This window comes from Vairimorpha necatrix, chromosome 12, assembly GCF_036630325.1.
Source record: "Vairimorpha necatrix chromosome 12, complete sequence".
NCBI classification, from domain to species: Eukaryota; Fungi; Microsporidia; family Nosematidae; genus Vairimorpha; species Vairimorpha necatrix.
In genome coordinates, this window is record NC_088827.1 from 849,267 (window position 1) to 875,596 (window position 26,330).

General features: G+C 25.9%; 9 protein-coding genes across 9 annotated transcripts; 4 read left to right on the plus strand and 5 right to left on the minus strand.

Moving 5' to 3' along the window:
• Window positions 1-2,328: 2,328 nt before the first annotated feature.
• On the minus strand, window positions 2,329-3,495 carry VNE69_12185 (serpin-type proteinase inhibitor 12; the record flags this gene model as incomplete). Its single annotated transcript, XM_065475273.1, has 1 exon — window positions 2,329-3,495. The coding sequence occupies one exon, from the start codon at window positions 3,493-3,495 to the stop codon at window positions 2,329-2,331; it is 1,167 nt and encodes a 388-aa protein (XP_065331345.1).
• Window positions 3,496-8,411: 4,916 nt separating this feature from the next.
• On the minus strand, window positions 8,412-9,526 carry VNE69_12186 (serpin-type proteinase inhibitor 13; the record flags this gene model as incomplete). Its single annotated transcript, XM_065475274.1, has 4 exons — window positions 8,412-8,786; window positions 8,816-8,928; window positions 8,990-9,214; window positions 9,262-9,526. The coding sequence occupies 4 exons, from the start codon at window positions 9,524-9,526 to the stop codon at window positions 8,412-8,414; spliced, it is 978 nt and encodes a 325-aa protein (XP_065331346.1).
• A 3,118-nt stretch (window positions 9,527-12,644) lies between these two features.
• On the minus strand, window positions 12,645-13,751 carry VNE69_12187 (serpin-type proteinase inhibitor 14; the record flags this gene model as incomplete). Its single annotated transcript, XM_065475275.1, has 1 exon — window positions 12,645-13,751. One exon carries the CDS (start codon window positions 13,749-13,751, stop codon window positions 12,645-12,647), a length of 1,107 nt encoding a protein of 368 aa, XP_065331347.1.
• A 1,505-nt stretch (window positions 13,752-15,256) lies between these two features.
• VNE69_12188 (spore wall protein 25-like) lies at window positions 15,257-15,868 on the plus strand (the record flags this gene model as incomplete). The annotated part of the gene is made up of 1 exon (XM_065475276.1): window positions 15,257-15,868. The coding sequence occupies one exon, from the start codon at window positions 15,257-15,259 to the stop codon at window positions 15,866-15,868; it is 612 nt and encodes a 203-aa protein (XP_065331348.1).
• Window positions 15,869-19,578: 3,710 nt separating this feature from the next.
• Window positions 19,579-20,127, plus strand: VNE69_12189 (spore wall protein 25-like; the record flags this gene model as incomplete). The annotated part of the gene is made up of 1 exon (XM_065475277.1): window positions 19,579-20,127. The coding sequence occupies one exon, from the start codon at window positions 19,579-19,581 to the stop codon at window positions 20,125-20,127; it is 549 nt and encodes a 182-aa protein (XP_065331349.1).
• Window positions 20,128-21,738: 1,611 nt separating this feature from the next.
• Window positions 21,739-22,131, minus strand: VNE69_12190 (spore wall protein 2; the record flags this gene model as incomplete). The annotated part of the gene is made up of 1 exon (XM_065475278.1): window positions 21,739-22,131. One exon carries the CDS (start codon window positions 22,129-22,131, stop codon window positions 21,739-21,741), a length of 393 nt encoding a protein of 130 aa, XP_065331350.1.
• A 1,416-nt stretch (window positions 22,132-23,547) lies between these two features.
• On the plus strand, window positions 23,548-24,033 carry VNE69_12191 (putative SP-containing membrane protein; the record flags this gene model as incomplete). Its single annotated transcript, XM_065475279.1, has 1 exon — window positions 23,548-24,033. The coding sequence occupies one exon, from the start codon at window positions 23,548-23,550 to the stop codon at window positions 24,031-24,033; it is 486 nt and encodes a 161-aa protein (XP_065331351.1).
• Window positions 24,034-24,640: 607 nt separating this feature from the next.
• VNE69_12192 (uncharacterized protein) lies at window positions 24,641-25,837 on the minus strand (the record flags this gene model as incomplete). Its single annotated transcript, XM_065475280.1, has 1 exon — window positions 24,641-25,837. The coding sequence occupies one exon, from the start codon at window positions 25,835-25,837 to the stop codon at window positions 24,641-24,643; it is 1,197 nt and encodes a 398-aa protein (XP_065331352.1).
• Window positions 25,838-26,096: 259 nt separating this feature from the next.
• On the plus strand, window positions 26,097-26,300 carry VNE69_12193 (Sm-like protein; the record flags this gene model as incomplete). Its single annotated transcript, XM_065475281.1, has 1 exon — window positions 26,097-26,300. The coding sequence occupies one exon, from the start codon at window positions 26,097-26,099 to the stop codon at window positions 26,298-26,300; it is 204 nt and encodes a 67-aa protein (XP_065331353.1).
• Between the last annotated feature and the right edge of the window lie 30 nt (window positions 26,301-26,330).

The window sequence follows — 26,330 nt, forward strand, 5'->3', positions numbered from 1 at the left end:
GAAGGGGCACCCTTGCTGTTATACCAAAGATAGACATGATGCCAAGTGACACTCTTCTTCCGTTTGTACTTAAAAGAAGACAGTTTCCTGTGGTATTGTCATATGCGATGACAATACATAAAGCACAGGGACAGTCTTTTGACAAAGTGGGAGTGTATTTGCCTGAGGATGTATTTTCTCATGGTCAATTATACGTAGCTTTGTCAAGAGTGAAGAAGAGTGAAAACTTGAGAGTCAAGTTGGGGACAAGAGGAAGCAATACTAAAAATGTAGTTCTACGTGAACTAATTGGCCCATAAGAGCCAAGAGATGAAGAAATGCGCCGTGAGCGTACAAGCACTATGCCATTTTTCTTCCAATAAGGATGAGATAAAAGATGATAAAATGCGCCGTGAGCGTACAAAAACTATGCCATTTTTTTAAAGAATAAATATAATGTGATAAAATTAAAACATGTACCCATGCAAACACAAACAACCCGTTCTCAGAACGGGTGTGCATACGCTAGTGTCTCTATATGTTATTATGTAATTTTTAGATTGTGTACGTATAATATAAAAACTAAATGGCATAGCTAAAAAAATCGTAAAAAAAATAGATTTAAATTGCTAAAAAATTGACTATATTGTGCCGGATATATTAGGTATATATTATATTCTTCAGAAATTTTGAAAAAAAAACTAAGAATCACATTGATTAACTACCTTTGACAAAAATAACAAAAAAAACTACCTTGATGGTCCATTGACAGTTAAACTTTAAATTTTTCGTAGACGAAAACAAAAATATTCCCCAATGCTGACCTGTGATCAGTGTCACTAAGTACCATGAAGAAGATTAAAGGAGGTTTAAATACTAGTCGAATATTTATTTTCTATCTAAAAAGACCTTTGAGAGCGCCTCGCTTGACTATCAGAAAGAGATCTGAAGTGTCGTCACGGAATAGAATTTACACTATCAAGCCTATTTCCTCTATATTATTTTTTGCAGAAATTACTTATCGATAAAAATTAACCTCTGAATAGATTTAATTGTAAAAATACATTTAAAATATAGAAATTAAAAATATTATTAATTTTGTTGGTTTTTGTATAAAAATAATTTATTCAAATAATTTTTCATGGTACCTACATATTTATAATAAGTTGGAAACCTTTTGCTTGTCTAGTGGCAAAGTTGCCTAAAGGTTGATTTTACAATCTTAATTAAACTTCCGTATCAGAAAATTTATTATTTAAGATACAAATATCGAGAGCAATATAGTTTACTGAAGATATATTGGAGAACATGTATATAATTAGATAAGACGGGCAAATGAAAATAAATTTTAGAAACAAACTATAATTTCCGTGGTCAAATGCTTTATTACATTGCTAAACCACTAGACCTGCTACTATGGATATGTACAAATCTTGTCTTTTACAACAAACGATTCGAGAAGAAATTTTCACATAAGGTGGCATCCCAAGCCTTTCTCGATTTGGTAAAACAAAAGTCTCAATATGTAAAACCCAGGAGGTTTGCCTTTTTATTGCCCTACGTAATTATACTTATCACTTTTATTTCTCGAGATGCGTTTTTAATAGATTTAATTCTGCTGTGACTAAATGCGCAGAATTTTACTAAAACACTTAAAGATTCGCCAAAGATAATTTTATAATTAAAGCGTAATACATTCTTAGTTTCAATTGAAACATCTTTGATAGCATTACCATTTGATTGTGTGCAAACATAATGGGTTTGTCGCCAAAACTTGCACCTTGATCTCATTATTCATATAATTAGACATATTCTAATCGGAAGATATCAATGAAGATAAACAATAGAGAAATGAATCTCAGCACAACATGTGGTTCAGGCACTCTGGTTCTTATTGTATGTAACATTTGAAAAATTTAATTAGGAAATATTAATGAAGATAATAAAAGAGAAATGGATCTTAGTACAACATGTGGTGCAATCAGCTCATCTTTTGCTGGCGTATTAAAACATAACGAATTTTATAAGTTAAATATATTCTATTGTCGCCCGTTTTTTATGAAAGTCTTAAATTTGCTCTTGTATATCTAATTTTTTGACTGTCATAAGTTGCATTTTTATTGTTAAAAGTAATTACCATCAAACCCTTCTATATTTATCATATTCAGATAGTGGACACTTTATTGATATCATTAATTCTTGAACCCGATGTTTATGTTTGTGACGGCAACTTGCCACTTGACACCTTAATACAGGGAGCTTTTTTAAAAAAGTCTGATTCTAGAGCCGAAAAATAATGTTTAACGACTTCATATAAAAACACTTTTTTATTAAAACGATTTATTAATTTTAATTTTCTGGATGTAGATATTTCCCCATAAAAATAATCTTTTTTGTACTTTCATTTTTATGATTAGTCACGATATACCATAAAAAAGGTTTATCAATTTTGAGCTCCTCATGTAATTCTCCTCCTCGCCTGGTACAGTGGTCAACAAAGTTATTGTTTGTGGTCCCAAATTCATTAACTTTAATATATAACTTCTGTTTGACCTTTATGTTATCAAAATCAACTCCAGGTATCAAATTTAGACTATTTAGTATACCCTCAAGTTCCAGGTCTCTAGTATAATCACTAAAATTCAATTCATCTTCATATTCAAATTTCGGAAATGTCAACTTTAAATGTTTCCATTCCATTTTAGACATTAGATCGTTTAATTCATCATTGTTAGAAATGCTACTTGATACTTCTTTCCAGTAGGAAATATCTTTAGGCATAACAGCTAAAAATGATAGCCCTCCGTAAGTATAATGATTGTTTATAACAATTTTTTTCTCGTCTTCATATGTTTCATATTCGTCCCAATTATAAATCATATCGTGTTCAATTGTACCCGTAAATGAGTTAAAAACATCTTTACATGTATAAAATTTTCGACTAAAATTAATATCTAAGTGTAAAACATTCATCAATAAAAGACAAGTATTTGGGGAGATAGTTTCGCAAGCTTTTTTTATATTATTGTCCGTAGATAAGCAAACAAATTCATTTAATCTTGATATTGCTTGATCTATATTTTTTGAATCGAAAGGAATAAATTTTACATCGTAAAATTTATTCAACTGAGTCTCAAATTTTTCTTCCATAGTAAATTTATTATCATAAAGTAAAAAATTTTGAACTCGTAAATTTCCTTCAATTTTATATCGTGGATCGGTAAGGTGCTTATTTTTATACGAATAATCGTTTAAGTACTTCTTATTATCTGAAATTAGCTTATCATAAAGTACGTATGAATTTTCATTATATTCAGTGATTTTGTTTGTAAATCCCAAATTTTTAAGAAATATACTCTGCATAGGTTCGTCTGCACCATTGGCAATGATTCCCAATGCTTGAGAAAATGAATATGGTGATATGGCTTGATTGGATACTAAATCTGGGTCCCGTGATAACATAATATTAAAAAACTTAAAAGATAAGTTCATCATTTCTTTAATAAAATTCTTCATGGGGTTAAATTTTTTTTTTTTATTTATATGAAAAAAATCAAACAAAATAATAAACCGCCTTTAAAAACAAATAATAATATTATTTAGATCGAAAATTTTATCCTTTTTTTGACAGGTAATTTGATATATTAAAAATTTAATTAATTTTTTGGGCATTTATATTATCATCTAGAATAGTTTTTTTATCAAAGTATATACAGAAAAAAAATTTTAATCTAAAGGATTAAACACAACAAATAATTATACGGTGAACTATTTATGATGATCTAAAATAAGCTTTTGAGCAATATGACGTCGTAACAAAAAATACAAATTTTGAACTTTTTGTCACGCAGATTTAATGAAAAAACAAATGCCCAAGGAGCACTTATAGATTCCTTTATGGGCGTTATTCTTTAAAAATTTCTAACCACAAAAATGATGTATAAAAAAGTGGGACAAGACATGGATAAAAATTGTTAAAAATCTAAATGAAAAGAACAAATACATAACTGAATAGTATAAATGTTTCTAAAGATATCTTTGTTGTACGCTAAACTGTTATTAGAAAACTCGAGTTTATTTATTTACTGCCTTTATAGCCCAAATGTCACCTGTCAAATATCTTGAGTCGAATGTCATTGATAAATAATTGGATGACATTTGACATGTTATACTCCAACATTCTTTATTTAAAAATCAATACTGATAAATTAATTCGTTTTAAATTTTTTACTAGTTAAAATGTTTTTTATCTTAAAACTGTTATTTTTCTGAAATAAAGTAAATGTTAAAAAAGGAGTAAATCAGATTTAAAACAATTTAATACATATTTTACGTCCATAAATTGTTTTACAATAAAATGAAATTTACAAAAAGTTGCATCAATTTAATCTATAAATGTTCTTATAAAAAACAGGATTAGAAAATAAATTTCAAAATATAACAAATATCAATTTTTTATCCTTATTAATAATAATGTGGCGTAATTTTTGTCTCTTTCTTGCTCCTTTTTTTAATTTTAATTTGTTGAGGCAAAAGCTAAAAAATAAACGACCAAAAGGAGAGGAGGGGAGAAATGCTTCCTCTAGAATAAAATGTTTAAATGAGACTATACAATTAACTCTGACACAAATAAAAGCAATTCCTGATTATTTGCGAAAAATACGTTGAGACGATTTATGAATTACTTTATAACTCAATATTGCATTTATATTATGATCTATCTGTTTAATTTATAATACAACGATAATGCTTATTTTTTATATCCTGCCTTTACTTAATAAAAACAGCTAGCAATGTTAAAACAATAATAAATAAAATTTTGTGACAAATTTAAACATTAGGCTTAATAATATCATTTAATTTTTCAATTTTTTTTTATAAATTGTAAAATTGCTTTTCTGTTAAAACTATATGTAAATTTCAAATTTGGTCTAATTATCTGACTGATGTATTTTCAAACCATCTTCATATATAATTTACATTTCTTTGGTTTGTAGCTTGTTCTGAAAATAGAAAAAGATAAATAAAAAATTAATATACTTTATTCACAAGTAATTTTTGGATGTAATTTTACTATATATAATTAGAATGACTTCGAAGTTTCTTTTAATAAAGCATATATTTAGAAACTAAGCAACATAGATGTATAAAAATGAATTATTTTGTTCCTCGTATTAACAAAGTCTTCGCGTTTATATTGGTTTAATAATTATTGTAATTTTTTCTTTTTATTTAATAAAGCTTATGTCAAAATTTATCTTTTATTAAAATTCGTTATTTCTATAAACAAATAATAAATAATATTTCATCTTTGAGGTTCCTCAACATTCTTTAAGTATTTATAGGATAGGTTTATTTAAAAAAGTAAAATAATATTTCAAAAACAAATTTCAATCTATTTGTAAAATAAATAATTTTTAACATACTAATAAATACAAAACAGTTTTAGAATATAAAAATTGATCAAAAAACTTCTTTATTATACTTCTTATTATGCAAAAAAGAAAAGTCATGAACTTATAAGTGACTAATGTAAACATTAATAAATTAAAATACAAAAAAATAAGGTTTTGCAATTTAGTTTGTTACTGTTGTCCCATCACTTGCGGCAACTATCATTTGACTGAAACATAATAATATGAACATTTCATCTTAAACATGATTTTACAGGTCATAAATATAACTTTTTGAAGAAATGAAAAAAGAAAAGATGTCTCTTAATAAAAAAAATTTATATCAAGTAATAAGCCTCGAATCGCCCGACCTTGTCCTAGGTAACAGTACTGGGCTTAGTATTTTTCTTCTAAGAATATGTTGTAGACTGTATTTCTACAACATTTATTTTATTTCACTCCCTGTCAAATCTATCATTGAATTTTCTAGAATTTTATTTGCTATAAATAAAATTCTAGAAAGGAAGGGTACAGAAGGAAGATGGAGAGACAAACACAAGGAGTGTTTAGACATAGTAACAAGACAGCTATGAGAGAGTCCAAAGGGACGTTTAAAAATAAAAGGCAATATATTAATTCTATTTTAGAGTGGTACTTTATCACCGGGAGAGCTTCCCCGGGATACCACAACTTGAATTCAAGAGCGAGTGTAGGAGTGCCAAGTGCGAGTACAAAATTACTTTTGAATGATAATAAAATTAATCATGGTGAAGTAAACCAAAAGAAAATAAAATTAAGTTACACTATTCCAGGAACGGAATTTAAAATTGAAGAAGAACTGAATATTATAGAAGATATTCAAAAATTTGATATGTATGAATGGTTTAAAACATTTGAGAAGATTACCACAAGAAACAAGTGGAATTCGGAGCAATATGAGCTCATACTAAGGGATTTGATTTCGGACAAATCCTTAGACGATAAAATATTTAAAGGAGATTTAATGAAAATACAAGAAAAAATCTTTAGTTATGTATACAGCGTGAAGAAAGCTGAAGGATGGATTAAGAAACTTGCTAATGCAAAACAAGTTGATTTTGTAACCATCAAGGAATACTATGAGTACATTAATAAGTACGTTAAATATTATAGTCTTGCATATAAGATAAGCAAGGACGAGTACAACAGAAAATTATGGGAGTACTTTAAGAACGGGTTAGGTGAAAACACTAGAAGAAAATTAATTGATAATATCAATGTTCACAACCTTGAGGAATATATGAATAAATTGTTAACGATGGAAGAAGAAATACTTAATTTAAATAATCCGAGAAATGATTCAAGAAAGTTCGAAACATCTGAACGAACACATAAGAACAATTCCTTTTCAATACAAAAGAAGTGGTGCAGATACCACAAGCACAACGGACATAATTCTGTTGATTGTTTCATGAATAAAGAAAAAGGAAATCAAAACCATAGGGATTTACCAAGAAGAAATGAAATGAATGTCATGGAAGAAGAAAAAGACAACATTAGAGAAATGGTTGTTAGAGCGAATATTAAGGAAAGTAACGTGAACATTTTGTTAGACAGTGGAGCAAGCAGAAGCTTTATATCTGAAGGATTAGCTAAAAGATTAAATTTAAAGCTTAGAGAAAACAAATCTATAAGAACGGTTATAGCCAATGGAGAAGTAATTACCACTAATATGTCAACCGAATTAGACTTTAAATTTGAAGGAGTAAACAAGAGTTACTCTATTGAACCATATGTCTTTGATAGATGCATGTATGATGTGATTCTAGGCAGCGATTTCTTGTTTAACAACAATTGCATTTTAGATTATAAAAATAAGGTAGTTATTGTGAACGAGAAGATTGTCAAAATCATTGGGTATGAAGAGGTAGCGGAAAAAACATTGGACGAAATAATGATTGAAAGACTATGCGTAGTGGAAGATGAAAAAATTGAAAATGAAGATCATAATAAAGTAAATAATTATACAGCCAAAACGAAAGATAGTAATGTGAAATTGGGTAGGAATAAACATAAGAAAGAAAGAAATACAGTATTTGGAAAACAAAATTGGGTTAAAAAGAATAAAAATAAGAAAGTAGTAACAGAATGTAAAACTGGTAAAATTATTAAAGATAAAACAAAAGATCAGGTTAACCCTGTAGTAAAATATCGAGATAAGATTTCAAAAATAAGATTTTATGATCCTTATAAAGGTAAGGTAATTTTTAATGCATCAGATCGGCCAAGAAAGAAAAAGACCAAGATAAAAATGTGTAAGCAGAAAAATAAGGTCGAAGTTCTATTCTATGCGAGGAACTTCTCGACAAACAAACTTAATAAAAAATTTATAAGTCCATACAGGGCGAATCTAAAGGAAAAAACTAAATTAAGGTATAAAGTATATAAATTATCAGGATGGTTTCACAGGAAACAGTTAAAGCTTTGAGAGGGGGCAGGATGTTGTAGACTGTATTTCTACAACATTTATTTTATTTCACTCCCTGTCAAATCTATCATTGAATTTTCTAGAATTTTATTTGCTATAAATAAAATTCTAGAAAGGAAGGGTACAGAAGGAAGATGGAGAGACAAACACAAGGAGTGTTTAGACATAGTAACAAGACAGCTATGAGAGAGTCCAAAGGGACGTTTAAAAATAAAAGGCAATATATTAATTCTATTTTAGAGTGGTACTTTATCACCGGGAGAGCTTCCCCGGGATACCACAGAATAAAAAAGGATTTATATTTTTATATACTTATCGTGGGGAAAAATTCAAAGATGCAAAACAGCAGAAGGAATTGAGTTTTACTTTACGAATAAATGATGCTTATCTTATGAAAACTTGTCGAAAAATTTTTAAATGATTTTTCTGGCATAAATCTACCTTACTGGCATTTAAAAATGATAAGAAAATAATAAAAAGACAAAAAAATTATTAAACAATTGATCTAGAATTTTTTTTACAAATGTAGAAAAAAAAGATGAATAATATTATAATATGAAACTAATTATTTTTTAATTTTCTCGACCTAGATATTTTCCTACGACGATAGGCAAATTACTATTTACTTTTACGTCGTGTCTTATTATATAAAAGAAAAAAGGCCTATTAATTATAATTGGTTGAGCATCCAGATAAGAACAATTCTCAATGTTTTGATTGACATAAGTACTATTTGTAGTTCCATATTCATTAACTTTGATAAAAACTTTCTGTTTTATAATTGTTTTTGTAATATCAACCTCTTCTATTACTGTTACGTCATTCATAATGTCGTTGCGTCCTAAATAAGGGAGATAATCGCTAAAATTTAGTTCATTTTCATATTCAAATTTTGGAAATGTCAATTTTGCTTCTTTTAATGTCATTAATGATAAAAAAAATCCAATCTATCTGAGCTAGAAATATTCTTTGCTACATCATTCCAATATTTAGCATCTTTAGGCATAATAGCTATGAAACTATAATCTTCATTACTATAGGGGATTTTTATAACAATCTTTTCGTCATCTTCATATGTGTTATATTCACCTGTATTAGTAAACATATCATGATTTGTTTTTTTGGGTAAAGGTTGTAAAATCCTCTTTACAATTTTCGTATTTATAAAGCCATTCAAAATCTAAATGTAAAACATTCAGTAATAAAACCGAAATATCGGAAGAAAGAGATTGTATCGCCTTTTTTATAGTATTATCCGTATTTAAAGCCACTAATTTATTGAACTTCTCTAGTGCTTCTTCTGTATTATTGGGATCAAATGGTATTATTGTTGCATTGTATACACGATTTGTTATAGACTTAAATATATTTGTTACTTCAAAGTTTTCGTCATAAAGTAAAAAATTTTTCACTAACAATTACCGTGCATGCTAAATTCCTTTCTTTCATTAGATGATTCGGCAGTTCTTTCATTTTCTACACATTTCTTTTTTGTTGAAATTAGCAAAGAATAATACTTTTTTGATTCAAGATTAAAATGGAATACGTCTTCATGAAACCCCATTTTATGAAGCCAAACATTCTTCATATTTTCGTTTGTACCGTTGGCAACAATGCCCATTGCTTGAGAGAATGAATATGGAGATATGGCTTGATTGGTTGCTAATTTTTTATCTTGTGATATCATGATATCAAAAAACCTAAAAGTTAATTTCGTAAATTCTAGCAAAAAGATTTCTCATGGGTATAATTTTTTTTGTGAGAAAAAATAATAAGCTAAAAAACTGTGTTTTATAAAGACACACATAAAAATAGTAGGAATCCGTGTAATTATTTTTTTTTATTTTGACATGCGTAATGAAAGGAAGTTATGTTTCAGATTACACGTCAAAATATTTAATATTTTTAGTAATAAAATGTTCTGTTTTTATTTTTAAAAATTGAAAAACATATGATTAGTGTCATATTTGAAATTAGTTTGGGGCGTGAAGGTTTAAACTACTTCCCCCTTAAAAAAAGTGTTCACTCTATTTTTTCGACACCAAAAATGAAGTGCAAAAAAAGGAGGAGCAAGCACTAGCGCACAAATTACTGCCATCTTTAAGTATTAAAAAAGCAATAAATATTTTTGCATATTAAATCTAATTTGAATGACCCGAACCTTATTAAACTATATATTCAAATAAATTCGCTTATTCGTTATTTTGGGGGATTCTACTAAATATTGTTAAGATTGAAGACTTTTTTATAATTAATATATGTCAGGGGACAAGCCCAGATGCATACTGAGATTTGCCCTGCCAAAGGAATGACGTGTTTTTTTACGGGCTTTTGATGTGACCAATAATATGGTTGAGATGGCGAAAAATACGTCAACCCCCAATTATGTTATAAAGGCCTAAAACTACCAGGTTTGGGCAAATAAATTTTTGTTGCAAAACATGCCAAAACTATCATGCTCAATTATTTATCCAAAAGCCCCCGAGGGGATGAAACTGAAAAGAAATTGAGATAAAAAACTCTGCAATATCAAGTTCTAATAAAAAATTTACTTATAAGAATCATTCAAGGCAGTCAGGCAGAATCCAGCCTCACAATATATCTGACTAGTATTCCTTTTTAAAAACTTGTTGATTCTAGAAGAAGATTGATGGAATTATACTATTCTATCAAAAACTGCATGTTAAAATGAAAAAATTTACTATATTTATCAAAACATAATCATTAAATCATAGTTATAACATAAAAAAAAAAAATATTTTTTGTATATAAAACTATGTTAATTCGCTATTTTTCTTTCCTTTGCTCCTCGTTTTTTTGCACTTCTTTTTTGGTGTCAAAAAAATAAATTAAACACCCACTGGGGGGAGTAGTTTGGTAGTTCCCTTTAAATTTCTAAAACACAGACCTTTCTAGATTTAATGTAAATATTTTATCATATTTAGCGACAATAAAACATTTTTGATTACAAACCATTGAAATTATAAATTAGGCAATCTACACAAAAACCAATTAGATTGTACAGAAGATTTGTAATAGTTAATGTAAGATTCCAATATTTTATTTTTTCAAATTATTTGCAATATTGTTTAATTTATAGGACTTAAAAATAGAGTCATTTGAGTCAAATGCGAACAATATCATATTAGTCTGTTTTTAAAATTATATATGCTTATTTTACTATCAACAAATAAATACAGACATTGGACATTGCAATTAAATATTTTTGATCCCAAGATAGATAATATATATGATAGCGCTATAATTACTGCATTAATTAAGTAGATCAAAGCGATTTTAGTATTATATATAAAAATCGAATTCATCTAGTAGTGAATAGATTGTATTCTGAGGTTTATTTTTTACTAAAAAATAGTCAAACAAAAAATATTTTATTAATGAAATAGACTTAGTACTATACTTTTATTTTAGTACTAGTCAGGGCCAATAGCTAAAGATCATATACTGCGCGCTGATTCCCATCGTTTGCTTGTCTAGTAAGTTGATATAAATTGTATTTGAAAGAGTCTTTATTTCCCCTCAAGCCTCAATATAATTTTTTTTTAATCTACTGTTCTTGAGCGCAAATATGTCGAATGGAAATAAAAACAAAGATAATTAACGTATAATCAAAAATGAAAAACAAAGTATTTCATGTGTAAATGATTTAAGGGATTAAATCTTGATTTTTTTGACAATGAAGATGGTTGTTTGTCGTTTGTCTCGAAGTATTAGGATAGATTTTACCCAATTAAATTTTTGTTAAAATATAAATAAAATGATATTAAAAGATTTCCGATCTAACTTTTGAAGGCAACAATAATTATGAAAGTTGCCGCGAAAAGAATATCTACCGTATCTAGTCTATAAATTCGTTTAATAATAATAAATTAAAGTACTTAAATATATTTTTTTAAATTATAGCCAACACATTTGTCCTATATTAATGGATTATTTTAATATTTTCTCTTTTATATTAATAAAATTAACTTTAAAAAGCTTACTATTATGAAAAATAATTATCAATTGTGTAAATTTTTTTTATGACTTTACCAATAACATCTAAAAACTTGATATGTGTTCTTTTCCCAAAACGATTTTTCATAAATTGAAATATATAATGAAAATCTTTCTACAAAAGGATCAAAAAATTCTTGAAATTTTACATTTATAAATATCATTAAGGATCGAGTGTAAATTTATATAAATATATTTACTATACTAAATAAATTAGAGAAAAAATAAATCAAAAAATCAAAATGAAAATTTTGTCACATAATATATAGCATCTATATGTATTTTTATTTAACTCTTTTAATAAAAAAAAAATCAACAAAAAAGCGCCGTAGAATGTGTTTTATTAGGAGACGCAATTATGAGAAGCTAACTCTAGATAAATATAGTTAGATTGAATTAAAAGTTTGTTTATTATTGTTCTAGGCTGTTTGACATCTCTGTCGGGGATCTGGTCCCTGGTTTTGTAGCACTTCGTTAGTCTTAAGTTCCAAAAAGATTGATTATCATATTTGTTTCTCATGACTTCGTTGAGGTTGGAGCTAAAACGACTAACTAGTTAATTTTTGCGGCGGAACGGCCGGATGATCTATTACAAAAAAGTGAAAATTTGCTTCAATAAAAAAAGTACTTTGCGGTATTTATAATATCACATTAAGCAAAGCTAAATATGGGATTAATGTTAAAATTTACTATTAGCATGAAAAGTAAAACAGTTAAAATTTATTTTTTTTTGTTGGCATTATATAAAATTATAAAATTAGACAATATTTCAATTATATTTATATTTATTACGATGGTGTCAGATATTGTCCCATAAAAATCGGTATGTTACACTTATTTTCAACATCTTTTTTCACAATGAACCATAGAAAAGGCTGATTGAATGAAAGATTAATACCCGACTTGTTCAATAAATTCGAAGCGTTTACATTAGGGATTTTATTGGCGATGTTTCCATTCATATTCATATCAATAATCATTTCATGCAGAATATACCAGGAAATACTAGATGACCCCGTTATTATATTATCTAATTTTAAGTTATTTACTAAGCAAATCAACCCTAAGCTTTTGATATAATCTTGATAATCATAAGCATGAAAATCTTTGAATTTGGGGAAACATAAATTTACATTTTTACATGTCATTTTACCCAATAAATCATCTAATTTTTGAGAAGAGAAAATGTTTTTAAGCGCCGTTTCCCAATAAACTAAATCCTTTGGCATCACAGCCACAAAACTTAAATCAGAATTCAGGTAAGGCATTTCTATAGAAATAATTTCCGAATCTTCATATGTATCGAATTCAGATGTTTGATACATCATCTCTTGTTTAACTGGACCTTTAAAAGTAGTAAAGTCCTCGATTCCGGATTTGTTAAATTTGTGAACCCATTCAATGTCCAAATGCATTATATTCAATACCAATAAATTAGTGCCTCTGGGAAATATATTATAAGTCTCATTTTTATAACCATTTGTAACATCAGCAACTAATTTATTAATCTCCTGCTTTATATTTTTGGGATCAAAGGCGATGAATTTTACATTATAAAATTCCTTGGTAACCTTTACAAATTTTTTTTTGATTTCTGCATCATTTTGATAAAGTAAAAAGTTTTCAACTTTTAAATTTTCTGTGCAATTCGAGATTAATATTTTAAAATACTTATTTGATTTCTCGTTAAACTCTTCAATGTTGTATTTAAATCCCAATTTTTCTATGATTTCGGTTTGTATATCTTTATTTACACCATTCAGAAGAATACTTACTGCTTGAGAAAATGAATAGGGAGATACAACACTATTCCAAAAGAAATCTCTATCTTCTGATACCATATAATTAAATAACTTAAATGAAAATTTTACAAATTCTTCAATAAACATTTTCATGGGGATAAAAATAATTGTTTATTTATAAGAAATTAAATTAATTTATATTGATATTTAATTAATCCTTTAAAAAATATAATATTTTTCGATATACTAATTATAACTGACGCCTTATCCTCCCTTCCTTCATAAAACAAAAAGAATTTAAAAAATAATACTGAGTCTTTATTGTCTAATTAAACGCGGATTATATCATAATTGTAAACAATGACGCCATGTAAATTATCTGTAATACAATAATACAGGATAATTACATAATACTTACGTATATCGATACAATTAGATTAAAATTATAATTCTGCAACATTATTAAATTTGATTCAATTTTGTGATAATAAATATTACAATGCAAACTCAATTACATTAAACGGATATAGACTAGAAAATATAATTTACAACATTTTGTAAATGACAAGAAATGACCGTTCTATCATATAGCTAGCTTAAAATAAAATTTATTTTATAGACCAGTGGGTTAAAAATATAAGCAGGGCAGAGTTATAGATAAAATATAAATCTTTTTGACGTAATTAAATGTTTATGATAACGCAATTTAATATTTTTAATAAACCTCAAACAATGATCAAAAAAACAATATCGATACAAGTTATTTCTAATTAATAAAACATACTTCCAAAAACATAACATGTTTGATGGTTTTAATATCTATCGGCCAATCACATTAAGATATTTTCAATGTTGCAACTAAAAAAGCATATACTATTTTGGAAAAAAATTTATTTTAATGACACTACAATGCCATACAACTTTAAAAACGTGGGGATTTTGTGGATTTATAAGAATGTTTTCTTTATATCAGAGGCGTAAATCTTAGCTGAGAAGTTATAAAAATACTTTATTTTATATTTGTATTGTCAAAGGAGCTATCTCTTTATCGTTATTTTATGCGCGTCAACAAAACACTATTGTTTGTCACAAGTTGAACTTAGGCATGCCAACTTTAGATTTGCTTTTAAAAATGTCTTCTGCGTAAAGAATTCGTGAAGATATCGAAAAATGTTCGAAAATAAAAGTATAGCGCTTTTGTTTATTTCGATTTTCTTTATATTGTTTTACCATTAATTATGACATCTACCTCACAATGAATAATATTCAGTATGTATTATAATCTATTAGCATATTATTTATTGTTTGGGCGAGCAAGTTTTTACACTAAAAATAGAATCTCTTGGGATATTCGACATTGTATTGCGTATTTTTTTGAACAAAAAAGAGGTTCTTATGTAAAAAAATCTATATATTGGTCGCATAAATATAATTTTTTTTTGGAAATATACAATTATAAAATTAATTACAGAAATATGTCACTGTTTTTTTCGATATAAATTATCGACAAAAATTTATTACGTAATAAAAACAATAAACAAACAAAACTCAAAATACAAATATAGTTAAATAAGATAAAGAGTATATAACGATTTTCTGTCAGAATTATATTTTATTAATTATTTTAGCTATAAAAAAAATTATTTTTTTATCCCACCATGAATTTTTTATTATTAGTAAATTTTATTTTTATAATTAGGACCTATTGTGTGTCGGAATCGGAGTTCGTGTTCAAAATAACATCTTTAATGGATTTAAAAAAACATGAACAACAGAAAATATTAAAAAACATATACCTTTGTTTCGATAAACAAGTTGATGAAAAGACTCTTTTATTTGTTGCCGCTGGATTACATAACACTTCTAATTTTACTGTGTTCTCTTTGCGCTGTGACTGTGACGAGTATCATAGCAGAGGATTATTGCAAATATGTTTCAAGGATAACTATCAAAGACTTACTGATTTATCACGTAAAATTAATTATGTTAAAAATCCAGAAATGCTTAACTCTACTGATAAAAATGTGATTCGTGATTGTGTAAGATTCTTTGAATGCAAATTGTCTGGTTGTTATACCTTTGAAAAATACGTAGGGGCAATGGGACTAGGTGATTATGACAGGATAAGGTGTAGACGTGACATCGCAAACTTTGAAAATATTTACATCAAGCTATGCAATGCTTTTTCAATAAATTTGTATAATTGTTTTTGTTTTCCAATTAATATTTTTTTTAACACTAATGCCTACATTGTAAAACATAAGAAATAAAATCTTAATAGCAACATAAAATGATTATATTTGTATATGAGAGATTATTTTATCGTCTTTGAATAAACAAAGTAGAATTTTACTTATTTTATGTGAAAAAATTGATTCTATAATATTACAATACTTCCCATAAAAATGATTTTTTTGTTATGTGTCTATTAAAATTTTATATATTTTCGTATATGTTAATATATTTTATATTTTTAGATTGCCTTGCATTGCACAATTTAAAAATGTATTATTATTATATGAAAGCTTATAAAGTATTTTTTGATAAAATACTGCTTTAATTCGTTTTAGCTGTACGTTGTAAGTGGCTATTTATAATTAATTCTTGCATATCATACTGCTAAACTATAAAATGCTAATATTTTTTTTTGAATTTTCCAGTTTTTTGCGAGTAATTTAAAAAAAAAACATTGAATAAATATCGTTATACTCGTGAATGTAATTTTTCGCAAGGCCGGAAGTGTAAGTTTACTATTCGATAGAATTATATCTGTTAAACTTTGTAGGCATCAACCTCTGCCGTATTTATTAGACCTTTTAGCAAGAGATTCTTACGTCTTGTATATATTTATATATATGTCTTATTTTGTATTATTACAGTAGAACTTGTATTATTTGGATAAAATACAGGGAAAGATATATTTGTATTTGCATACGATAATCCTAGTTCGTTTGGATCTTTTAGCCCATTTTATATTTGTTTACCACAATTTGCGGCCTGCTTATTTCAAAATTATGTCAGATAGAAAATTCAACAGCCTCTCTCGTTTAATTCTGTTAGTTTTCTGTGTTATGTGGAAAATACAAACGATAATATGCCAGCTAACAGTTTTTTATAATCAATCTAGTGCTCTATACATCTAAAGCAGCTTATCCTACATTGTATTTTTTACATGATGCATTCCAAGATAGATGTAAATTTTTTCATTGGGCAACAAAAGTTTTATGATTCATCTTAATAATTTCCTTGGACGATCCCATGGTTCTAGAAGAACCAACACATTAAGATAATTATAAATCAAATTTATACGTTAAATTTGTATCTGTTAATCTACATCAACCAACTCTTTCGGTTACTAAGCAACAAACTTCTTCCTTTTTGTGTGATATTTTACATTTTATCTTTGAGATCTTTCATTAATACAACAAGATAAGAAAATTCTTTTCGTTCTTTTAACTGTTAGAATAGCAATCCTATATATAGTATTTCCGAGTAATAAATTTTTTAGGTAAAAAAAGATTATATTGTATATTATATTAAACTTTATGCATTCGTTTATAAAAATCGTTAATTTAGGTTAAACATGGTCTATTTCTAACCATATCTTAAAGTTATAATTCTAAATCCTCAATATTTCATCAAAAATACGATGGTTTCAAGTAAAAAATAAAGAATCTTTGGCTTTTTTATAATAGCACAATAATTCTATAATTCAAAAATTAAGCATCATTTACAATAGAAATACACAATAATTTGTATATATTTTTTTATTTTGTTTAAGGTATTTCTGCTAGATAGAAAAGTTTAATGAATTGCTTAACGTTACATCGTTCAATGGAGGCATTTATTGTTTCTATATTTTGATTGTGTTGATCTCTAGATGCTATATATTTGCAGCAATCAAAGTAGAAATGATTCAGTATTAAAAAAATATTGTAAGTTATATCGGTTAAATCATCATACATTGTATTAAACAATCAATTAATTCTAATACATAACAAAACTGATGTAGGATCGTGATTTAACTTTAATCATCAATACCATTTTAATAATAAATGTACAACAACCTCGATATTTAATCTGTCTAAATATTACAACAAAGCATGTTTACTGTAAGTATTATGAAGTTTTTAGTTTTTTTCTCAGTTATATAATTTGTTTTAAGACTTATTACTAGTTATCTATAACATAATAAGTTTATGCCCTATTTTAAATTCTAAGCTTCAAGATATAGAAAATATTAAAAAAATTTAATTTATAAGTCTTAACGCTAAATTTTTGTTTAAAATAAATTAAAGATATAAATATGCCTTTAAAGTCTCTTACAAATCAATCAAACAATTGAAACAACTAAAAATAAAATTTAATATTTCTTTTTATGTAGGTTCTCGTTTTTCACCCGTTTATCAACGGGTAGTGCACAAAAGTTTTATTTAATATTCTTTGAATCCGTGAAACCGCTTAGCGCTGCAATGACCTTTAGATATTTTCGGGACCTTTGATGGTCTAAAGCTACACAAGTATGTTTAATGACAATGTATATAAACAGAAACAAATCGAATTGTATATGTATAAATGAAGATTCCGACAACCCCCCATTTACTAATATCTATTTCGCATATTTTTTTTTATAAAAACTTATAAGCAGCTGATAAGAAGTATGTCAAAAAATAATAAATGTACATTAAAAACAAATATTTGGCAAGCGAAAAGGCTAAATATCAAAAAATCAAATTTATATTGCAAAAAAATTAAAATGATCATTATTTGGTCGTATTATTACTAACCTCAAATATTGATAATAACTTGATTATTATTCTTTTTCCTAGACATAATAAGAAGAACCAATTGTAATCTTTTAGTTCATTTTATTATTTAGATATATTATATGTACATATAAAGTATTTGTGTTTTTCGGACAAGTTTTTGGTATCATCTCTAAACTTCAAGAGCAGCATCAAATGTTCCAGGTTCATCTCAGAATAATTTAAAGAGATTTTATTACTCAGTATAAGACATTAAGCTTACCATATACAGAATGCCGAAAATTGATGAATTTTAGATCTAAAATCATGTAGATCTAGAAAAAAAATTTAAAATATAAAACAAACTAACATCATATTTTTTTTTGCTAAAAAAAAGTATGTAGATAAGAAACAGGGCAAATTGTTGACTATCAGTAAAAGCAAATGTTTTTTTAGAATGTCTCATGTCTAGATCCAAGAACTATGATGGTAGGTTAAAATCGTAATGAATGTACAAAATTGTTGTGAAAAAACTAAAGTTTTAATACGAAATTAAAGTCGCTATTTGGAGTGCAATGTGCAGTTTTGTCGCAAAAACCCCCAAAACTTAGAAGTCAATAAGATTGAATATAATGGGCCATTTAGATATTTCTTGATATTAAAATTAAAAACGAAACAATCTGCATAATTTTTTTTGCACATGTGTTAGAAATTTTGTATAAGTTAAATAATAAATTTAATTATCTTGAAAACATTCATAATTACTGTCTAATAAAGCAATATGTTTTCAATCATGAAGTTTTTCCTTATAAATCTGTAAGGTTTGAGATAAAGACGTTGTAGTTCTTGGAGGATCAAATTATAAAAATTTGTTATTGTAAAAATATACGTCTAGAAATTATATTAATCGATAAGCCGTTAATTAAACGTTTTATGAGTATTGTCGAAATAATAAGGTAAAAATGATTTATTAATAGATATAATTAAACCGTAGAAAGTATTATTTAGAACTTGTGAATATCTCATCTGTTATGTGATACTTTTGACCTGATTTTGATTATTGATTTATAAAAAATAAATCCTTTTTCGAACAACAATAAAATTAATAAAAAAATAAAAGTAAAAGCTAGTGTTTTATTCATTTGTATTGGTTGTATATTTTTTTAAGCACTTTATAATATTACTTATTTAGTTTTTTAAAATATATATATATGTCCTTTTTGCATCCCATTATTATGAAATTATTGTTATTAGTAAAATTGCTAAAAATAGTCAAATCTATTGATGTACCAGGACCTATATTTGTGTCCAAAATAACATATATTATAGGATTGGAAACATACGAACAAAGGAAAATATTGAAAAATATATATTTATGTTTCAATGAAAAAGTTGACGAGAAAACACTTTTATTTGTCGCTGCAAGTTTACATAATACATCTAATTTTACTGTGTTTTCTTTGCCTCGTATGTGGGATAAGTATAAAAGTAGAGGATTATTGCAAATATGTTTTAAGCGTAATTATCAAAAACTTACTGATTTATCGAGCACATTTAATTATGTAAAAACACCAAATATGTTAAATAGTACTGATAAAATAGTGATTGGCGATTGTATAAGATTTTTTGAATATAAATTATCTAATTGCTATACTTTTGAAAATTACGTAGAATCTATGGGACTAGGTGAGTATGAAAACATAAAGTGTAGAAGTGATATATTAAACTTTAAAGGAATCTATATAAAACTATGTGAAGCTTTTTTGGTGAAATTGTATAATTAAATACTATTTATGATGTATATGAATATTATTCTTATGTGATGACTTTGGATGTATAGTAACTAATTTAGAGAGCGAGCATACCAAAGAGCTCTAATTAGGACACAGAATTGAAGCATATATACAAACAAGAGTCTTTTAAATAATTTTAGAATATTTGACCATATCAGTCAGACATGGGCTTGATACTGATCTGGAAGAAGTATTTGAGAGTCCATTGTGTGGGTTCCAGAAGGAACTCCGGGAACTGTCTAAGAGACTGTAAGCGTATCTTGTGAAGAGTAATTATCAAGTAAGATTTTATCTTATACCTAAATAAAGTATTTTTGTTTTTCCTTTAAAAGTTTATCTAAAGACAATTTTGTTAGTAAAAATTTTGCCATATTAAATCATAAGAGAGTTTTAATTAAAGTTCAACTGTATTTTTACATAATGAGAACCTCAATAAACGACAATTTAGCAAATAATTTAGGTCTATTGACAGACAAGTTTTTTAAATTATACGATCAAATTAGATCTTAATGATTACATTTTTTGTACTATGTGAATTTCTTTTCTTCTAACATTATAAAGAAGTTTTTATGTTCCTGAATCGTTAAAAACAATGAAGATATCGGTATTTTTTATGTATATAGATTCGTCTTCACGTTTTATGGTTCTTATTCTCTCTTTTTTAATTATAGCGTCTTATTTTTTAAAAATAGTTTTTTTTTACTGTTCCGTTAAGAAATCAATTTAACTCGTTATTTATTATTTTTTAGACTCCATTTTTATTGACATTTTTTATAAATTTTTTTTTGCAAGAAAACTAATACTATGGGCTAATATAGACGGTTAGATAGGTTGCTTTTTCATCAGCTTCACTTTTGAGCCTTTACATATTTTTCATTGAGATTTGACTACATAATAACTTAGTTCCAAAAAAAATAATAAATTTTTTCATTTATTTTTTCAGTTACAGAAAAAAAGAATTAAATTTATGCTAATTATTATTTTAATCCAATTATACATTAGCAGTACGTTTTTTATATGAATTTTACAATTACTTAGTTTATGCGAGTTAAACGACATTAAATACCCATATATGAGAAAAAACATCATGTATGTTTGTGTCTACATCACAAAAGTAGATGTTATTACAATCGCATGCCAAATGTTTCCTATTGATATTTCAGTGCGTTAAGAAACAAACAATAATATACTGTAGAAATATGTTTACAAATACAAAAGCAATAACCTTTTGTAAAATCGCGGAACAAATTTTAATCAAACACATTATATGAAAAATTTGTCAAAGAATAGTACGACGATATTGTAAAAACCATAAGAAAGATTCGCAATATAGTCCACATTAACAATTATATATATATATAAATATTAAAAAAGTTAATTTTTTATAAAACTATCATAAAAATAGTAAACTCTTTATGATAGGGACATATCATATAACAAAATTTAAATCATCTTTAAATATTTATTGAGTAGGTACTACACAGCTTTTTAAAAATATTCTCGAAATTTGATATGGCGATACTATATTTTTTTGACTCGTCTATAACTAGACCCATAGATTCTACATAATTTTTAATAGTAAAACATCCAAATAATTTATCATCAAAAAAATTTTATACAATCTTTAATAGTCTTTTTAGAAATACTACAAAGTTGGTTTGGAATTTTAAGATAATTACGTTTTCCAGATAAAATAGTAAGTTTTTTATAATTCTCCTCAGATCCTATTTTTAACAATCCTCTACATCGATATTCATCAATTTCGCCATTTGAAAACACAGTAAAGTTGGAAGTGTTATGTAAACTAGCAGCAAGAAATAGTAAAGTTCTCTGGTCTACTTTACCTTTAAAACACTTATAAATTATCTCTAAGATTTTTTGTTGATTTCTTGTTCTTAATCCAACAAGAGATGTTATTACAAAAATAAAATCAGATTTTGACACATGAATAGATTGTATTGATAGAAAAAATTTGAAAATAATTATAAATTTCATAAAGGGTGATTTTCGAAAATATCAAAAAGAAAATTATCGATCAAATATGTTATAAAGTTAAAATTTATTCAAAATTTATCGGTATGTTTTTTTATCTATGTATTTTTTTTGATGAGTTTTTTGTTTCTAAAAATATTTTTTTTACCGATAAATTAAATTATCAAAAAAAAAATCGTTTTTTATCAGTATTTAAACTAAATTATGTTAATAATTCATACTCCATTGAACTTTTCCTCTGTTTTCTATAGATTAGTTCTATACTCAAATTTAATATTTAGGAAGGGTTTATTAATATACAAGCACTTTCAAAAATGCATAATTACATATTAGATACCACAGAAAAAATTTTAATTGATCATATTATTAATCCTCTTAGTCGGTATTTTCGTGTGAAGTCAACGTTCAATCTAAAAATTTTTGCATCTTTCAGCAAAATATCAATGCTTTCTGTTTGACAAAAATTTCTACCCCATAAAAAATATTTGTTAGTTACTAAAAAATGACTTATATCGATTTGTTTATATAAATTTGACATGAGATATAATGGATGATAAATGATTAAAATCAAATATAATTTTATATTTGATGGGTAAACACGGATGTTATTTTTTATTTAAAATCTACAATTGAGATTGTATGCTTTCAAATTCTAAATTTTATTGTATAAAACTACAGTTCTATGCCTTTTCACTATTTATAACTCGTTTCAACCTAAAGAAATTATTATCAGATTTTTAATTGACTTACCGGGCACTGTAAACTTTGTTTTAATTAGTAGAATAAATCTCAATTATGCAAAGAAGTGTCAAAGTATAGTCACAATATTTTTTTTCAAGATAATACTAGGGAATTTTATTTATTGCAGTTGGTCGTGAAAGATCCCTAAATGTTTAAACAAAAGTTCTCTATATTGATTTAAAAGCTTAACAAAATATCATATTAATGCACAGTAAATGTATGGAATGTAAACCTTTCCTCTAAAATAATTCTGCTTCTTGTTATTTGTAATAATTTTTAGTTGAAATCATAAAAAAAACGAGAGTCAAATTGAGAGTATATTTGCAAATGTTACTTTTTTCAGAAGCGTAAGTACCAATTAGAGTCACAAAATAGTTTCAGTATTTTTTAGACAAATATACCTTAAAATTTAGCAGTCAAATCATTCTACATAAAAATTTGGGCTAAAAACAGCTTTAGTGTAAAAAAACTATTATTTTTCTATATTTAAATTCTCTTGGAACATGTTTTGTTTAATCAATATTAAAAAATGATTCAACAATAACAAGCATCTTTATTCATTTTATAAATGTCATCCAAACCAATTAAATTACAAATCTAGTTCTCCAAAACACATTATACATGATTAAACAAACATTCATTTTTTTTTATATAAATTTTAGTAGGTAAACAAAACAAATGCAAATATTTTTATTAATTTCGTTCATTTTCACAAAAACACAGATAAATTTCCCAGTTGAAGACAATAAACACTACGCCATAGTATTTTTCGAATCACCTATTTTTATACACGATTACTCAATAATGTATAGCAAACTAGATGGAAAAGAAGAAAATTTCGTGTGTGAAGTTAGAGAAGCAGTTGGAAAAACTTGTAGTGAGATTAAAGTACCACTATCATTAATACAAAATCCGAGAGTAGAAAGGATGTATGGTATAAAAATTACGTATGAAAAAGAAGGTAAACAAGATACAATGTATGCTGAATCTTTTAGGTATAATGAAAAAACAAGAACATGGTCTGTTAGTAGAGCATTTGAAGATGACCCTTGGTATATAAAAAATTTATATTATATAGTAGGTGGGTCTGCATTTTTAGCTGTTGCTCTTGGTGGATATCTTTTAATAAGAAAGAAGAGACAAGATAATATTGAAACAATGTAAATAAAGCAAAAAATTTTACACATCAAAAATATATTTTTTTATTTAAAAATGTTAAATTTAGTTTCTCTATTGAATTTTTACACATCAAAAATATATAATTTAGTTTCTACATTAATTTTTTCAAATAATATTAAACTTTCTGTATACGCTAAATGAGACATGATAAACTTATTATAAAAATTACCAATATGTTTCTAGCCATAATTTTTTTTATTATTATAACAATTATATTCATTATTTAGTTGTAATTAAAAAATATAAAAAGATATAATTGGCACTTTAAATACCAAATGTTTCTTTTTTTCATCATATTTTCGTAGGATATCTAATATTTATTTGTTTTAAACTTTTTTCAAAACACATATAATATATTTGAATCAGCAAATTCAGGCTTACATAAATTTACATGAACGCATAGAATTTTTCCATTCAAATCGCAGTAATGTCATTTTAAATTTAAATATCGAAAATATTAGAGTTGATTTAATGCAAAGAGTATTTGCAACAAAACTTATAATAAAATTCTTTTATATATGAGATAGTATAAGTAATTTAATATTCGAACATTATAAAATTACAAAATTTTTATTAATATCAAATTATTTTATTATAAATTCATTACAAATTCTTCTAGACATTCTTTATCTTTAAAATCCTTATTTATATTATGTAAAATATTATACGCTTCTTCTGAGTCATAACAATGCAGAAGATAAAAACTTCTAAATATTTCAAATATTTTATCTTGACTCTTAAGCACAAATGTGTTAAGGCCGAATCTCTTGAAATCCACTAGGAATTTCTTAAAGAAGTCATCTTCTTGGATTTCTTTATTTAGTATTACACATAGTGTGTACAATATTATCTTAATATTATGACTCTCTTCTTGTTTATATAAGAATATATAACATTGATATGACTCATAGTATTTCTTATTATTAAATAAATAGTCCGCATATTTATTTATATTATTTCTAAATATCTCATCATGACTTCCAGACAAGTTTAGAGATTTAAAAATCTCTAAACTGTCTTCAAGCCTGTTATTTTTTATTAAAAATATTATATTGAAATCTGGCTGGTCTGTCTCTATGAATTTATTATTAATAAAGTCTATCTCGAGACATCTTCTTTTATAAATATCTGGATTTATAATTTTGATCTTCTCTAGAATATTTTTATAATCTTCTCCTCTAAATAAATCCAAGTAGAAGTTCAGATTATTGTCAAGAAGATTCTTGACTTTCTGATTTTTATGAAAATCCAGGATTTTTATGAAAATATCATAAATCTTTTCTGTGTCCTTATCTTTCGTATACACAGAAAGAATATGAATTAGTAAATTAATCTTAATTTCTTTACTCTTTATTTCTTCAAGTGACTCGGTCATCTTTTTTATTCTTTCTTGTTTGTCTTTGATTTTTAACATATTTTCATAAATCGTATCTTCGTCTATTTCATTTATTACTGTATTGATTATTTGTATTTCTTCTTCTTGGTCATTTGTCTCAATATTCTTCTTTAAGAAATTGTCTATTAGATTTTTATTATTTTTCTGATATACTTTACTACTCAGTAGGAATTCCTCGATATATTGAGGAATATCCAATTTCTCATATTTCTTTAGATCAGAAATAAATTTTTTTATATTTTTTGGATTCTTAATTAATTCATTTACTCTCGTTTCAAATTCCATTTGTAATTTGTCTTTTTTTGATAATTTCTCGACTTGTTTTTGTGGAGTGGTGAATTTCTTCTTTATTTCTTTCTTTTCTTCTTCTAGATCATTGAAAAATCGAGACATGAGGGTAAGAAAATATTTTCTTTTTTGTCAAATATAAAACAAATTGAACTTGTTTCAAGGAAAATATCTTTAACTATAATTTTTTACAATACTATATACATTTTTTAATATTGTCATTACTATATAAAATATCTTTTACTATAATTTTTTACAATACTATATGATTTTATAATATCTGTAATGTTTTCTTCGTAGTATACATTACTATTAGATACTATTTATAGTTGATATTTTTATGTTTTCTTCATTATACCCTTCTATGCTTCCACCTCTAGAATATCTCACATTATTTCTTAACACTAAAATCCGTATACTCCTCAAAACTGGAGATATTTACTCTGGTATATTACAGGGAATTGATAGTCATATAAACATTCTACTATCAGAATATGAAGAATCAAAGGAAGACACTGTCTTGTTTATAAGAGGGGAAAATATCTGCTTGATTGGCAATGAAGCATAAATAAAAAATAAATGTTTTTTTTTTCATGGA